General features: G+C 34.7%; 1 protein-coding gene across 1 annotated transcript; it reads left to right on the forward strand.

The window, feature by feature from the left end:
* The first annotated feature begins 5,040 nt into the window (after positions 1-5,040).
* ASP5 (aspartate aminotransferase 5) lies at positions 5,041-15,135 on the forward strand. The gene is made up of 12 exons (XM_089798918.1): positions 5,041-5,089; positions 5,765-5,863; positions 5,987-6,073; positions 12,372-12,569; positions 12,731-12,769; positions 12,859-12,948; positions 13,094-13,202; positions 13,334-13,443; positions 13,530-13,673; positions 14,082-14,248; positions 14,345-14,609; positions 14,703-15,135. The coding sequence occupies exons 2-12, from the start codon at positions 5,801-5,803 to the stop codon at positions 14,832-14,834; spliced, it is 1,404 nt and encodes a 467-aa protein (XP_089655044.1). The 5' UTR covers positions 5,041-5,089; positions 5,765-5,800; the 3' UTR covers positions 14,835-15,135.
* The last annotated feature ends 2,003 nt before the right edge of the window (positions 15,136-17,138 follow it).

Below are 17,138 nucleotides of genomic sequence, written 5' to 3' on the forward strand. Positions count from 1 at the left end.
GTGTTAACATGGGCATGATCAAATCACTCACAAGTGCCCTTCCTCTCTTCACCCCACAAGTAATATGAGGAATAAAAGATGCCCTCAAAGGTTGAGGAGCAAGTTTTGAAGGAAACAATGTGGTCTTTTGAGACCTCTTACCCTTTCCATAAATTTCAAGGTGAGATATGCCAATGACAATGGTAATTATAAAGGGTGGAACACCTTATATTTTATTAGCACAAGTGCCTTGCCTTTGTCAACATTTGAGGTTGATGTAGAAATAAAAGACACTGCTAGAGGTTTGAAGACCTATTGCGAGAAAGGGGGCTTCTCATGGGAAACATTCTTGCCTTGATACCTAAATGAAGAAGGGATAAAATATGAAGCATTTTTAGTTTTGTGAGGTGGTTGAGTGAGAGGAGTAAGAATAATTCTCCATTAAGCCAATAGGATTGTACAAGCTTGGACACAAGATCAAATGACCATATACAAATCATTGAGATAGGAAAATAGGAACAAAAATAATAACACATGAAATAAATGATGTGAGATTTCTAAGAGCCTCAGATGCTTCTGCATCAAGATGAGGTGTTCCTAACTCTATAATTTCGGTGACAAATCAATTACAAATTTGACAATCTTGAGTGCAAATATTGGGATTTTGGTATCACTTTTGGTCCATGTCAAGGTCAAGGTCATCTTTGACCTTGGGTCAAGGTTGTAGTCATCCCTGACCTCCTAGGTCATCCATGTCCAGTGTAGAAACAAAGTTTGACCCAATTCTAATTTCACAATTTCTAGAGGCTCGTAATATATTCTTATCACTACTTCTTGTGTTTCCTTTCCTATATCAAATTCACATACATTTATTCATACTTAGCACACAAGTGCGATCAATACAAACAGGTCTCTAAACTCACAAGGTTGAGGTCTCAAGCTTTTTCCCTTCTTCCTTGGTGGCTCTTGACAAATCTACTTTGTGGGTAAGGATTCCTCCTCTTGATAACCAATGTAATGGTGGAGTGCTTACCATTTCCTCCATTACACATGTAATGAGACAACAACACTTGCTATTGTTTCATTCACTTCTTTCTACTCACCTTAGCTATATAGCCAAGGTGTCTTCTGTGTGATATTCTATTGCATTCTTTGTAAGAATACTTTTTATTCTTATCATATTATTTCTCTCTTGTTATTATGCTCTATATTGCCTCTAGATTTGGGGTGGCTACCTTCATAGAAAAATATTACAATAATCAACTCCAACTAAACTAAGGCTCCATGGATTACGACATACATATATCATGTCTTTGAAACCTAGGTACCTATCTTTATCAAAGTCTAAGCTTTAAAAATATACTAAAGATCACCAATCTTATATTCAATTACACCATTGTAATATAGATCTCATTAAAAATGTACACGAATAACACAAATGTATGATTATTAAGACTGGGCCACAAAGGGATTTTCACAAATATAAAATAACCACTTAAGGCTCACTATATACATAATGAGTCATTCCATATTTTTCATAGCTACTCTAAACTCCAAACAATAGTTTTAAGTTTCTTCATGAAAAGGTGAAGAGGCCTTTTTTTAAAAGGGCCTCAACCACTTTATAACTATGTCAATAAAAAAGATGAAAAAAGAGAAATCAAATTACTTAATTTAAGCAGAAGTTTAGCACAATTGCAATAGAACTAGTCTTAAATAAGACTAGAATTTTGTAGAAAGGAAAAAACATAAAACTCTTTCAAGATTATTTTATAAGACCTAGAGAAGGGTGCTTGTGGTTTTGCAATTAAGGAGTCAACCTCCTTAACTGCATATCCCCTTCTGCGTGTGTCTAACTCAAAATCTTTATTGTTAACTCCATTACATTTAATTCTTAAGCCAAATATAAAACTATATCTAACATTCCTCACAAATCAAAACACTATTTAGAACTCTTAAGAGTAACAAGTTAGAATTATTCTCACCTAGGTAATTTGTACGTGAAAAAAGGTTCCTTGAATTAGCCCACTTAGTCTTGGTTGTCGCTTGAGACAAACTAGGTCATGGGTTCAATCTTCGTTTACAAATAATTTGTGATGAGGGGTGCATTACACACCACCCAAAAAGAAGTTATAAATGAGGTTCACCTAGTTAAAGAACTAGGTGAGAGGACCCAGTAGTTGAGTAACCTAATTTTGCACCTCTCAAAATCCTATGTAGAAATTTCAAATCACTCCCATTTTTTTACAATCACTTGCTTGGCAAGTCCCTTGCCTATAAGGTTTCATGACCCCATCATCAAATATGATGCCACATCAACATGTTTTTTGCCATGATATCCAAAATAACCAAAAGAAAGTGAGACAAATGGTCACGAGAAAGGGACAGCACACTAGCCTAATTGACTTGGCACCACGTATCCGGTTTCTTTATAGAATAAGTGATACATTGCATCTAATTGCAAGTAGTCAACATCAAAAATAACAACTCAAAAATCACAACATTAGTGCAATGTTATAAAAAAAAGTTGAACATTATATCAACCATTATAGACATTGAATAAACAAGTGCAAATATTAAATCAACAAGTGTATCACAACTATTAGAACACACTCTAAATCCTCTCCCCTAAACTTCCTCCTTTGAATAAACATTAATAAATTACATAAAAAATCAAAGCCACACAAAAACAAACATTTGGTGATTTTTGAAGACTTTATGGGCCAAGAAGAGATAAGTGTGATGTACCTTTTAAATACTAAAACATAGCATATCAAAATGAGATGTGTGTTTAACAATGAGTTTTGATCACTAAATTTGTTGTCTTGTCTAGTTGTATTTCTTCAAAAAGAGTATATAAATTACCAACTTCTACAATACCTCATATCTAGAATGAATGACATTGTATGTAATGATATGATAGATTTTAATGACGTCCACGAGACTAAAGTAGTCTATGGGACCCATGCAATCACCCTCCCGAGTCAGGAGCGAAACTAGTCAGTTGTAAAGTTTTGGTTAACTTGTCTCTCCTTCTCTGAAGTTTGGTAATCAATCCACTGCTCTCTTCACTTGATCTTCTTCGAATAAATATTTGAAGTCCTTGTTCTGCAGAATTTTTGTATAACCAGATCTGATGTCATTGTAAGCCAGGCAGTCTTTGACAAAGTGCTGCTCTGTCTCAACTATTCCCATATTACAAAATAAACATGTTTTGTCTGCCTACTCTTCCTTTGGAACTTGCCACCGACCAATTTCACATTGCAACTAATGTGAACTAGTTCGAAGTTGTGCCATCAACATTTTTGCTTTCCAGTTAATAGGTGCTCTTATATAGGCATTTTCATCATGACTAGAAGTGGGATTAAATTCTTTAATGTAATAAGATTTTTTTCGCCCTATGCGTCTTGTCCACAGAATATTGCAAAATTTTTCATTGACAAACTTTTTTATTTCTATAATGTTATTTGGGCAAGTTTGGATGTTGATATCCCATTTTCGCATCCATTTGTCATTTTGCTTCATCCATGTGCTTTTCCGCCTCACAAGTTTTTCCTCTATGATCAACTTGGGCCAACGATGTGTTTCCAGCCCTTGGGTTTTCTTTAAGTAGCTTATCATCCGGACTAAAGCAACGGCTTCTAATGGAAAGGAACCCACCTCCGCCAAAAGGATCTCATACGGAACTGTGGTCTTGACTTTAAGGTTGCAAGTGATGAAGTGTTTTTGAATTCTTTCTAGTTGCCATCATTTCTGTTTGGACATACTACCTCCCCACACTTCACATCCGTATAGAATAACTGGAGTGACTAGCAAACCAAAAAGAGTTTTCATGGTCGTCCAATCCCATAATTCTGCATTCCTACACTTGTTTTGTAAAGAGTATAACGCCTTCTAGCCCCCTTGGATCCTTTTTGATCTGCAAGTGTCCCAATTGAGTTTGTTATGAAAATCTATGCCCAAGTATTTGTACTCTTCCACAATCTCAAGTGGTCTATTTTCAAATAGAAACTCGTCTTGTATGCTCCTATTCTTCTTCAGCGAGAAGATCATAATTTTGGTTTTGTTAGTGTTAACTTGCATTCCTACTTCATGACAAAAAATTTCTAGTGCTGTCAAGTGCTCTTTCAAACCTTTAGTTGTTCTAGCAAGAATTATGAGATCATCTACATATAAGAGCAATCTTATCACAAAGTGGGCCAGCTGCACCCCCTCACCATTGGTCTTGTTTATCCACTCTTCTAACTTGTCAATATAAAGCCCGAACAATGTTGGAGATAGCGGACACCCTTGCTTAACCTCGATGTTGCTGTCAAAATTTTCTGATAGCCCTTCTGTCATTCTGATTTTAGCTTTGACTTGCTCATATAATCTGTAAACCGCTGACCTAAGTTCTTTAGGAACTTCCAACTCTTCCATTCTATCCCATAATTTATTATGTGGCACTGTGTCGAATGCTTTTTTAAAGTCCACGAAACAACAAAAAGCCTCGTTCCCCGGAGTGTCCCAAACTTTCTCAATCAAGTGTCTAAAAGTGATGCCATGATCTATAGTAGAGTGTTTTGGTCTAAAGCCTGCTTGCCCTATTGCACGTTTGCCTTCCGTTTCAGGCATGTAAGGTATTCTATTATGAAATGTCACTTTGTCTCTACCCCTAAGATATTCTATTATGAAATGTCAGTTTATCTCTACCCCTCCCATATCATAAAATAAATATATTCTCTCCTCCCATAGAACTTGTCGTATACTATGCTAAAAGATGGGTGTTCCTAATATTGAATAGGCAATGAAACCCAAAGGGACGATATAGTCCAAGCGTAAGCTATGCCAAATTTACTAACCGCCACGGGTTAGGTAGGGCGCGTATGAACTATCGATGTATGCTGTAATGCAATCTAACGAAGCCATTGGGTTCTTCGACACGCCACGTCTGTCCGAAGCACTTTTTCACAAGAGATCACACAGCGTGGACCCTCAAATACTCCTGGCCGTTTATTTACAAGATAGATTCTCAGCCGTTCATTCGCACCTATATCACGCCTATTTCAAAGTAGAACAACCATCAGGCCTAACCTGTTGCGACTTCATTTTCAGTCTGTATTTCTCTGAGGTAAACTCGTCCTCTTTCTTAGATCTTTTTTCGTTCGTTAATTTTTTTTACGAAGGGTGTTCATGATCTGAGGTTTGAATCTCAGTCATTGTTGTTTGAATCACTGTAGTCGGGGAAAACCGATAGATTCATGTTTTTTGTTTCCTCGATCGAGCATTATATTCTATTGAATTGGGAAGTTTAAGATTCTAATTTTCCTGGTTGTGCTATGTGGGGTTTTGGCTGGAATACTTTCTAGATAAGTTGCGTAAAAAAGTGAAGCTAGACTTTTGTATGTTTTTACGACAATTCATGGTCAATAAATGGAAACACGGCGATTGGCTGAACATTAGAGGTTGTAGATAGCGGTACGAAATGGGTTTCAGTTTGTTCATATCTGCTGATGTGTTATGGTTTGAAATTTGTTTTTCGATTAGTCCGACTTGGTTCCATTTCTATAAGTATGAAAGTTTACCCTGCTGTGTTTAGTTTTTTATCTTGCTCTAGATCTGTAACTTTTAGTTTGATTGTAACCAACTACTAATGAATAAATAAATAACTAAAACAAGAGCGATTTCTTCTGGTAATTTCTACTTCGACAATTTATTGAATAGGCAACAAAATTGAGCCGTAAAAAGTTGTAGCGGCCCAATTTTGGGTTTAAGGTTTGACGAAGTTTTTCGCTTGTGAGTTCAGGTAGAATAGCCTTTCCGTCCATTTTCAAGTTTTCAAATGGCTGCAATTACTGCTGCTTCAGCTAAGGCCATGCCTTTGGCAATCGGGAACAACTCTCAGGTACTCTTGCGTATTACATATATGTGGCGATTCAGTTAAATGCTGCGATATGCTGCACAAGCTATTTAGTAGTTTTTAATAAAATCTTTGTTTGTTTTTTTCTTTTGGTTTGCTTCATTGCAGTTGACTATTTCTCAAAAGAAGATCGAGGGTTCCAAGATCTGCCCTGCATTTGGCAAGAAAAAGGAATTTTCCAGTTTTAAATTAAAGGTAAGATTTACTGTTTTTCTCCTTCAAGTGTGCTTAATTGGTAAAGTCTCAAATTGATTTGGTCGGACGTGCATCCGATCTTGTCATGCTTGTGATCCGTTGCAATTTAAACTTGGATCGCACTTCTAATGTATTTTGTAAGGTTAGGTGACAGCTTGAATGTACTCACTTACCTATATGTCTGCTACTGTCATGGACCAGTTTATAGTAAGGAAGTAGATACTCTTAAAAATGCTCCCAATGACCATTACATCATATGCCCTTCAACCTGAAAGATCTGAAAATGAAAACCCTAGGTTTAGATGTGAAGTTTAATAAGTAACATTAACCCATGCTATTTCCTTTCAATGTATCATTTCAATCTAAACTAATCTACAAGACTAACTAATCTATAGCAGAATCTTGTACATTACTTCTCAGATTATCAATTACATCTATTTGATAGTGATTTGAGAATTTAAGCTAGAAATAGAAAGGGAAAGAGGAAGAACAAAGCGACTCTGGAAATTTTGTAAGACTGAATATATATGGGGTGCTGAAAGAGGACAATTTGAGGAGCAACTCAACCAAATCTCCCCTTTCTATGATTAGCAGGGTACAAGATACCTAGACCTGAGCGATTGTGTAGATAGATTTGCACTGGGGAAATCACAGATACTAGTTCTCAAGCTTGGTGTCAATGCAAACTCGAGAATTGGATTTGAGTGCCAGGTGACCACAAAATACTGGGTGGCAGGGGTCATGCACAAGAGTAGTTCCCTAGAGCAGACACAGGTGTCAGAAATTAGAATTGGGTGCATAAGACCTTTTGAGAATAGTTGCAGGGATCTATTCTCTTAACAGGGTGCTAATGTCAGGCATTCGCAATGACTAAAGGAGATAAATAGTGTAGCAGGGTGACTACGCCCTTTGAGTCATAGACCTCTGAAACTTCTGGTGACTATGCCCTTTGAGTCATAGACCTCTGAAATTTCTGGTGATTATGCCCTTTGAGTCATAGACCTCTGAAACTTTTGGTGAATATTTCCTTTGATTTACTGGTTCCAAACGTGCTCTCAGATTGTCCCTATGTATTATAGATCTTCTAATTTGCAAATTTCAAACTAGGGGACAAGGAGAAAGGAAGGGTGTCACTATGTGTTGGAGACTGCCTCAGTCAGTCACCTATTTAGTTTCTTTCAACCCCAACTCATCCACAGCCAAAAGGAAGATGCATGTGCAGATCTAGAGTGTGATGGTGATGTGATATGAGCAGATGTTGGGATAAAATAGAAACCTCAGAAGGCTATGGTATGAGAAATGGTATGTGTGGGTGTTTGGGGACAAGAAGGAAATAGAGAGTTGGAACTGATTACGAATTGATTTGAGGGGCAAATGTGAGACTAGGGATGACAATGAGTATGGAAGGAGAGAAATTTGGGGATGCATGGGAGGGAGATTGTCAAATAGTGTAAGAAAACTGGAAGGACAATAGGAGATCAATAGAAAGGAATGGAAGAATGCTGGCAAGGATGGATCCTTCTATGCTTCAGATTGTAATTTCCCTATTTTTGAGATAGATTTCTATAATAATAGATTTTAAAATTTTAAAAATATAAGATTAAATAAATAAATACATAATATATATATATTTTTAATTTAAAAAAAAATATATATATATATATATATATATAGACAAAGAGAAATAAATAAATGATATAATATAATTAACAATTTATAAAAAATAATGATATATCATTAGCAAATTATATATTATCAATATAATAAAATTGTTATTATAAAATAATAATCTATGATTTGAAATAGACAATGATATTATATTTAAGACATAATTAATCTTGTTTGATTGAATAAAGAGACAAGAGGTGTCTCTTAGAAGTTAAAACATTCATATAAATAAAGAGTGGAAACCTTGCACAAAATCATTGGAGAGATCAAATATCCAGCCCAGGGATTAAGGAAGAAATAAATGCCAGAAAGGAAGATAGTAAGGAGCGGCAGATAAACTTCATTACAAAGAAAGAAAGTCGTTCACCCTTAAGAGCTACTGAGAAGATTATTCTATGCCAGTGTATTTACACCAGTGTATTTACACTATGCACAAACACACGTCTGCAAAAAGACGGATTCTTATATGTGTATTAGTGGCGAATCAGAAAGGGGATCAACATCTATTCATTCGGTGAGGAATATGCAAACCAAGGATAGGGAAGATACTTTTCAATGGATATATATATCCAATTTTATATAGATTGATATACAGAAAGAATCGAATATCAGACACTAGAAATTGGAGTCAGCTGCATGGAGAAGAAAGGGGTCAAAACTTCCAGTGAACACCATATAATCAACATTTCCAGTCAGCGATTATAGATTATGGATCTTCACTACAGTCACGATGATTTAGAAAAGATCAGAATTCTCAAATAAGGCCGATACAATGAAGGAGCAGATTCGAAATACTGTTGGAATTAAAAAACAAGAACTCAACAATTAGATAAATAGATGGGTTATAGTTTAAATTGTACATATTCATAAAAGAGAAACACACAGATGTTACTTTAAATATGATAAGTGGAACTTTCATCTCAACACCCAATGATGTTCCTATCCTCTTGAAGATTGAAGCATATTAAACTCCCATTTTGAAAGTCAATAACGTCAGTGATGTTGCTCAGAATATTTCAATGACTTTGCTTCGAAATCATAGCAACATGATAGACTGTCAATAATAACATACAATCAAAAAATAAGGAATAAACTGCACAATTAATGAATGATTGAATATAAAATAAGGGACAATACACTCTCCACAATCCTGTCAACATAGCATTTATAATCAGTAAGGAGTCATTCAATTTGCCAAAGAGTGTGATACTATCAGTAGCTTTCCAGTAATGAGTTGCCTCCAGTGTCTCATATTTCAATGAAGGGTTGAATGAATCATGGAAGAAAGGATATGCATTGATCATTACGGAGCTTCTATTTATGATACCAAAATAATAATAAACAGAGATGCACATGCCATAGAGTTCAAATATTTCTAATTGGTGAACAAGGGAAGACATGCATCGATTAAATGAGGAAATGTACTATCCCAATGAACAATTAGACTGAAGTAATTAGAGTATAAAAGCGATCAGTACATAGTTTGAGAAATAAAGATCTGAGCAGCAATTAATCACTATTTTCAAAGATTTATATCAGAAACACCAATATAAAAAGGTTATCCTTGTCAATTACATAACTTCATAGTTAAGTCAAAAATGGTAATTCTAAGCAAGTCAAGTAATTGTCCCATAATTTTCAATTATCTAGACTGGGGACTTTACACAGATTTTGGCCCCGACAACTCTTAGCTTGCTGTTACAGAAGAAAACTTAGCATAGAGAGTTTGTTTGCTATGACTTTTATTTCCTGTTATATTAAAAAATGATGAATATTGTTCATTCATCCTGGTTGAATTCAAATGACTACTTGAGGGCATATTAACGCAACACCAGGCTATGAGTTTTACTACCCATAAGTTGAAATCATTTAGAATTGAATTAGACTCTACCATCCAAGTGCAATGTACCTTGAAACTTTTAGAATTGGAATACGGCTGAAAATCAAGGCAAATGATCTTAGAACACACTTAAGAGAATGCTTACTAAAATGTTAGCACAAGAATAAGGTATATAATGCAAAGTAGGCAATTTCCAACCTCACAGGACCTTTGTAGTTTAGTATTTACCCCTCCCGTATATGCTACATTGTTCAATATATGACAAGCCTAGATCTGTGTGAGGCCCTAGACTCTGTTGGGGAGTCTATATACCAAATTGGTGCATGTCTTGTAGTGATCTAAAAAATACCTTTAGCTTTATACAGTACCTTTGTTCCTTGGCATTTGATTTGTCCGTCTTGAAATATTTTTCCCATATATAATTGTAGAAGGCCTTAGTCAGCTTATATATGTTACAGATATTGTCAGAATTATTTAAATACCTTTTTTGGTACAGTGATTTTGTGATGTGATGTATTTTCACTTTTTTAATTATTTAATTTCCATAAAAGTGCAATTTATGGAACACTCTGTCTAGTTAGGAAGTGCTAAAGTTTGAGGTTGTTTGGTATTTACAATGTTGTGGCATGAGTCTGCATGCAGAGGATATCCTTCCTATACTTAATCTTGTACAATATTCCCCTCTGCTATTACAATAAAATGAAACATTTTCCCTGGGAGGGAAGAAAAATTTGGCAATGCATGTTTCCATATTTAGGTGGGGGAAATCAGTAAGATCTTTTGAGTCTTCAGATTTATCACTTATTCTGGTTGAAAGGGTGGCTGATTAAAACTGTAGCTGAAAGTATAGTAGAGGTCTACCACTTTGTTGCACTCTTTGAAGCAGTGCAATTAGGTAACATTTTCAAAATGTTTACAAACAAGGCATGCCTCCAAAAGAATATTATTTAGTTTCCAGTCTTAACTGGTCCCTTTGGAAACCAACCTCACCAATGCGCTTCCTGCAATCCAATGAGGCTACAATTTTGATACGTTGAGAAGAGCCTCACCTTCATTATTGTATGTAGAACCCATCTCTAATGATCTGCCTCTTAGGACAACAGAGGACGCCAGTGCCAAGCAACCCCTGATCCCCCCTTGAAGCAGCATCAAAATTAGATCTAGGAAACTCAAAGGTGGTTTCAAAAGATACCACTAATGTCAAAACTCTAATCAATTACCAATTAATGTGGGCTCTTTTTTGTAAGTAAATGTTGAGAAATGGAAATTTTCCAATTTTACATCATGTTATATCTCTTATTAAAATTTCATTGGGAAAGTGACATTTCTTAATTGACCATTTTTAGTGTTTTTTATTGTTTAAATTTTTGCGTGATATTTCTTGAATAACTAAATTAAGGAGAATTTTCTTTGTTATATTATCTTTATACTGTTTATTTTATTTATGCTCTCTAATTAATTTCTTAAATATGTGCACAGATTGCTGGAATCTAACAGTTCCTTTTCTCATTATAGTTCTGGAGATATCATTAGGGTGTGAAGTATAATTGATTTGTTTTTCAAGTTTCTATAATATGTTCTTGCCGAACTCACATTTTGGCCAATTATACCTTTTGCTTACTGGGTAGGAAAAAAATTTCTCAGTGAATCCTACAAACATTAGGACATCAATGGGGGCCCTGAGGCATGCATTTGCTACCAAAGAAGAATCAAACTCAAATTACTTTCTTTATTTAGAAATATTGTAGAGAACAATTACACCACATTTGATTGGGTTGATTTGATGAGAAAAAGCATACATTTTAAAAGTGCAATTCTTAAACCCTCACGTGCCCTCAAATTGAATTGTTCACCTCTTCATATAGAGGAAGCATGATGGTAGTGTGGTTTGCTTTTGTAACCAGTTGTTCCTCGATGACGTAATGCTATCTATGAATTTCTAATTTTTGTGTAAAAGGTGGAGATGAAGTGTTCCTAACTATTTTTATCAGATTAAATGAAATATCAAAGCAATTTCTGTAGTGTTGGCCATTACACTTTAGTGGATGACTCCCTATTCCATGTGAATAAGACAGGGATATTATCTTTAAATTATAATGCCCTTGGAGGCAGCCCACCTCAGCTTGGTATCTTGCGATGGTTGTTGTAGACACATACACATGTACATCACTTTTTCTTGTTTGCTTGCTTGCTTTTTTTTAAAGGCTGGAGAGTGCCAGCTTCCATTAGATTAATCATCAAGAAAAATATTACCTTGTATGGAGTTGGGCTAGATCTCCCCATCCCAGGTGGACAACATCTCTGATGATCCATACTGACATCCTACACATGAGCCAATAGAAGTCATTCATACTCAAAAAATGAAAAGCAGTCCAAATCCTACTTATTGACATCATCAGCCTGTCCCACCAGGAAGCGAATCATTGACATGGTCAGGGAGAAACCAGTAGAAATCGCTAGCGAAGGCTTTCAAATCTCTGTTCTGCCAAACCATTCACCCAAACCTCTGTGTATGACAAACCAACTCCATGCAGTCCCAAATCCCTAGCGACAGGTTGCCAACTTTGTTGCTAGAGATAGGAAGATGCCTGAGCATTTGAGAAACTCAAGCAGTCACCCTCGAGACCATATGAGCTTCTGCCATAAAACATATACGCATACTGATATATTGTTTTCCTTTGCAAACTTTTTTAATTTGATGAGACATGTTTTAGGCTCTTAGTTTGTGGCTCATTGTTTTGTCTCTTTGGTTTGGTCAGAATTGTGTTTTAACATTAGTCTTTTCCACAGGCCTCACCTAGAATTATCAACATGGCTGTTGCAACTGATGTTTCACGCTTTGAAGGAGTCACAATGGCTCCACCTGATCCAATTCTAGGTGTGTCAGAAGCCTTTAGGGCAGATAATAATGATTTAAAGCTGAACCTTGGTGTTGGTGCTTACAGAACAGAGGAGTTGCAGCCCTATGTATTGAACGTGGTGAAAAAGGTTATCTCCCGGACATACTCCTTTATTTTTAACATGGCTTAAGTGATTTGAGTAAATGTTACTACATTTATGATTAACTATTTTAACTTTGAGGTCTTACAAGTTTATCATGTGGCACCCTTATTATTTGGAATTTCATGTAATTTGTTTCAATTTTGCAGGCAGAGAATTTGATGATTCAGAAAGGAGATAATAAAGAGGTATGCTTTTAGCTTTTTTTCCATTTATCTTTTATATATTCAGATTATTTGCAATTTTCAGCTATTACTAAATTCGTGTCTATCTTCAGTATCTTCCGATTGAGGGGTTGGCTGCATTCAATAAGGTTACTGCAGAGTTGCTTCTGGGGGCTGACAACATTGCAATTAAGCAAGGCAGGGTAAGACTTTTACAATTTTCTAACCAAGCTTTATTATCTGAGAGAAGGAATTGATAAAGTGTGGTAAAAGTGTTCCATTGATTTCTGCATCTATAAGTTAGCATAGGAAAAAAATGATGGCATTGTGTTGTTGAATATTTTTCAGGTTGCAACTGTGCAATCCCTTTCGGGAACTGGTTCTCTTCGGCTTGCTGCTGCATTTATCCAAAGATATTTTCCTGGAGAGAAAGTCTTAATCTCATCTCCCACTTGGGGTGAGTTTAAGTGCTATTAATGAAATTCTTAATCCTGTTTGTGCATGTTTAAAATTGAGTATAACTTGCACATTTAAAAACTGAACTTGTAAAATATCTTTTAATGTCAAATTATGTTCTGGTTGTAATAGGGAATCACAAGAACATTTTCAATGACGCTGGCGTTCCTTGGTCAGAGTACCGATACTATGATCCCAAAACAGTGGGACTAGATTTTGAGGGGATGATTGCTGACATCAAGGTAACATTCAGAGATCTTTACCTCCACTTTCACAAAGGTGATGTTTTATTTATAGAAATGGACACTAATAACTTGACATATTGTAGGCTGCACCAAATGGCTCATTTATTTTGCTCCATGGTTGTGCACACAATCCAACTGGAATCGATCCAACTCTTGAGCAGTGGGAGAAAATTGCTGATGTCATTCAGGAGAAAAAACAAACTGCTTTCTTTGATGTCGCATACCAGGTTTGTGGTGAAATGTATACCAATTTTTTTTCCTATCCTTATATGTGAATTTGGAGTGACAGGGAAGCCTGGTTATATCACTTCGTTGACTACTCTTCTCTCTGTTAACAAGAATGCCACACTGCTTTTACTTTGAATATATATGTCTTTTGGTGCTTTCCGAAACAATTTTAAGCTTTCTCCACCTTTAGTCCAAGAAATGAATTATTTGGCCACTGTTTTAAATGTCAATGACACGAATTTTCATCACTTGGACATCTGTCTGATATTTCTTCATGTAGGCATTTTTCTCTCAATTTATGCTTGTTTACAATGAATTAACTAATCACCGACTTGTAGAGTGAAGCAGTCATTTAGAATTATAACAATTTAATATCATACGATATGATTATTACCTTTTATATACAGGGATTTGCAAGTGGAAGCCTTGATGACGATGCAGCATCTGTGCGGCTATTTGTAAATCGTGGAATGGAAGTTTTTGTTGCTCAGTCATATAGCAAGAACCTAGGGCTGTATGCAGAGCGAATAGGAGCTATCAATGTTGTTTGCTCATCATCCGATAGTGCAATTAGGTACAAGCATCAATAATGATTTTTTGTGTTGTCTCAAAGTGTTCTGGCATTCTCCAAGTTGGCTATTGAATTTTTCTGTCAATATACTTCTGACAGGGTTAAGAGCCAACTCAAAAGACTTGCTAGACCAATGTACTCAAATCCTCCTGTTCATGGAGCTCGGATTGTGGCAAATGTTGTCGGTGATTCTGCTATGTTTGATGAATGGAAAGCGGAAATGGAACTCATGGCCGGAAGAATCAAGGGTGTCAGGCAGCAACTCTATGACTACCTTTCCACAAAGGATAAGAGTGGCAAGGACTGGTCTTTTATCCTCAAACAGATTGGCATGTTTTCATTCACAGGGCTTAATAAAGCTCAGGTAAATGGTCACATTGTGTTTCCGTTCAAGATATCGTCTTTACATTTTTGTGGCTGCCCTTTCATAATTGGCATAAATTTTTAATTGTTGCAGAGTGACAATATGACAGACAAGTGGCATGTCTATATGACAAAGGATGGACGTATCTCCTTGGCTGGGCTTTCTTTGGCCAAATGTGAATATCTTGCAGATGCTATCATTGATTCTTACTATAATGTCAGTTAAATAGAACAAAAGCAAAAGCAAAACGTCAATAATTGGCAGTTGGGAGTTTAGCAATAGTGGAAGAGCTTTCAATTTTTTGTGCTGGATTGCATTTGTTAGTGATGCGTATCAGGCGTTCTCTTACCGTGTTTCCTGGTTGTACTTGGGATTTAGAGCAGGATGTCCAACGCATCCTGCAAAGTTTTGTTTGGTTTATCGAAGTCTAGTTCAAAAAATTTCTAAATAAAAGCTACGACCTATACTGCCCACTTATTTGACGATAGGGTTACTTTATATATTAAAATGATTTTCAACTAAATAATTCTTCCTCCATTTATTATTCTCTTTTCTTTGGAGAGAAAAAGGTAAGAGTTGAAGGAAATTTCTATCATATGATAGATAATTTGGTATATTACATGGTAGTATTTCTGAGCAATTATTGTTAAGAGGCATTTGAGAATTTTAAAGCTAACACCGTATAAGTTGATAAAAGAAATCAATTATTTTTATGAAGCTTATCTGCCATGGTTTGATTGAATGACAATTGTTTGAACTACTTCCATTTAATCGATCAGTCTCAAAAGTGGGAATACATTGTAATTTCTGTTTCAACCGTAGCTTTTAAAATTTCCAATAAATGTTCATTTATACTCTGATTCTCTATATCTCAGTAGTTAATTCCTCCTGCTGCATTTTCTCCACATTGAATGACAATTGTTTGAACTACTTCCATTTAATCGATCAGTCTCAAAAGTGGGAATACATTGTAATTTCTGTTTCAACTGTAGCTTTTAAAATTTCCAATAAATGTTCATTTATACTCTGATTCTCTATATCTCAGTAGTTAATTCCTCCTGCTGCATTTTCTCCACATGGATCCTTTTCTTATTTTGAACAAGAGGGTAAATTGATTCTCATGAAGAAACTCTATTTGCCATTGTTCTCAATCTTCTTTCAATGTCTAGATTAGTAGCATCTATGGAGAGTGATGAAGTAATAGATTGGTATCAAAATAGATATAAATGAGCTACAAATCTCTTTCGCCCGCAAGACTGATGATTGTTTTTTTGTGATTGAAGATTGATAGGTATAACTTACATTGGTTGTAAGTTATATAGAATATTCTATTGATTTCAAATAGCATTACAACAATAGAATATTTTGAGGAATTTTGAAAAATACATTTTAAAAATATTTATGAGTTAGCATAGAATATTTTGAGGAATTTTGAAAAAATACATTTTAAAAATATTTATGAATTATAGCTTAATCAAAGAATAATAGTTAGAAAAGAGGCAATAACAAATCAAAGGAAATAAAAAAGAACAACAAATAGGAAAAAAACACATCTTATGTAGCATCATGCTTAGAATGGTTAATACTTTTGTAATAAGATATGAATAAACCAATTTACTTTGATGAGTATTTTAACATGTCTTCCTTCTTGAATGTGCAATATTATAGAAGTACTAAAATAATATTTTTTAATCTAATGTTTGCATAATATTTATGTATTTACCGGTCGTGTTCATTTAGGACAAAATTGAATGTGAATAGTTAAAATTTGATTAAGGAATAGTCTACAAATATTTTAATGTTGACAAATTGAATGTGAATAATAAAGAAATAGTCATTGGTTAACTTTTTTTTGATAAATTTGGCAATAATTTGTACTTGAATTTATTAAATTTTGATAAAGCAATAGTGTTAAAAATTCATTGGAGAGGTGAGATATTTTTATTTATTTATTGACAATAACATATTATTTAATGATAAACATTTCACTATGTTTAGTCTTGCATAAAAAAAATACAACACATTTAGGGTTTTATATCTATACCATAGCCTAGTTTACTATTAATTCAAATAATAGATACATAAAAAGCTTGCAAAGCATTTACAACAATAGAATTTGTCAAAATGAATGTATCAATAGTATTCAAGTTCTTTAAAGTATTTAAGTTGTAAAATGAGAAAAATAGACTACAAGCAATAACAAGTATACATGAAGCTCCTTAATCATCAAAATGAAAAACATCTATAATCATGATTGACACTAACAAGGTTTTTGAATTTTTTTTTTTGAAATTTATCTAAAACTAATTGACATGAAGAAATTACAGGAAAAGTCTAAAATTTACAACTTATCCAATTTTTTAAATAGAGAAAATGTTCGACTAAAAATAATCAAAGTGAAATTACTATTTAATTGAATAAAAACTTCAAAGTTGAAAATTTGGAATGACAAGAGTTCTTGCTATGAATGCAAGTGAGTACAATTGCAACGATCATTATACTTATGAAAAAGGGGAAAGATCAAATTGC

This window comes from Cupressus sempervirens, chromosome 9 (assembly GCF_028749045.1).
Source record: "Cupressus sempervirens isolate cs-2001-9-10 chromosome 9, ASM2874904v1, whole genome shotgun sequence".
Lineage (NCBI taxonomy): Eukaryota > Viridiplantae > Streptophyta > Pinopsida > Cupressales > Cupressaceae > Cupressus > Cupressus sempervirens.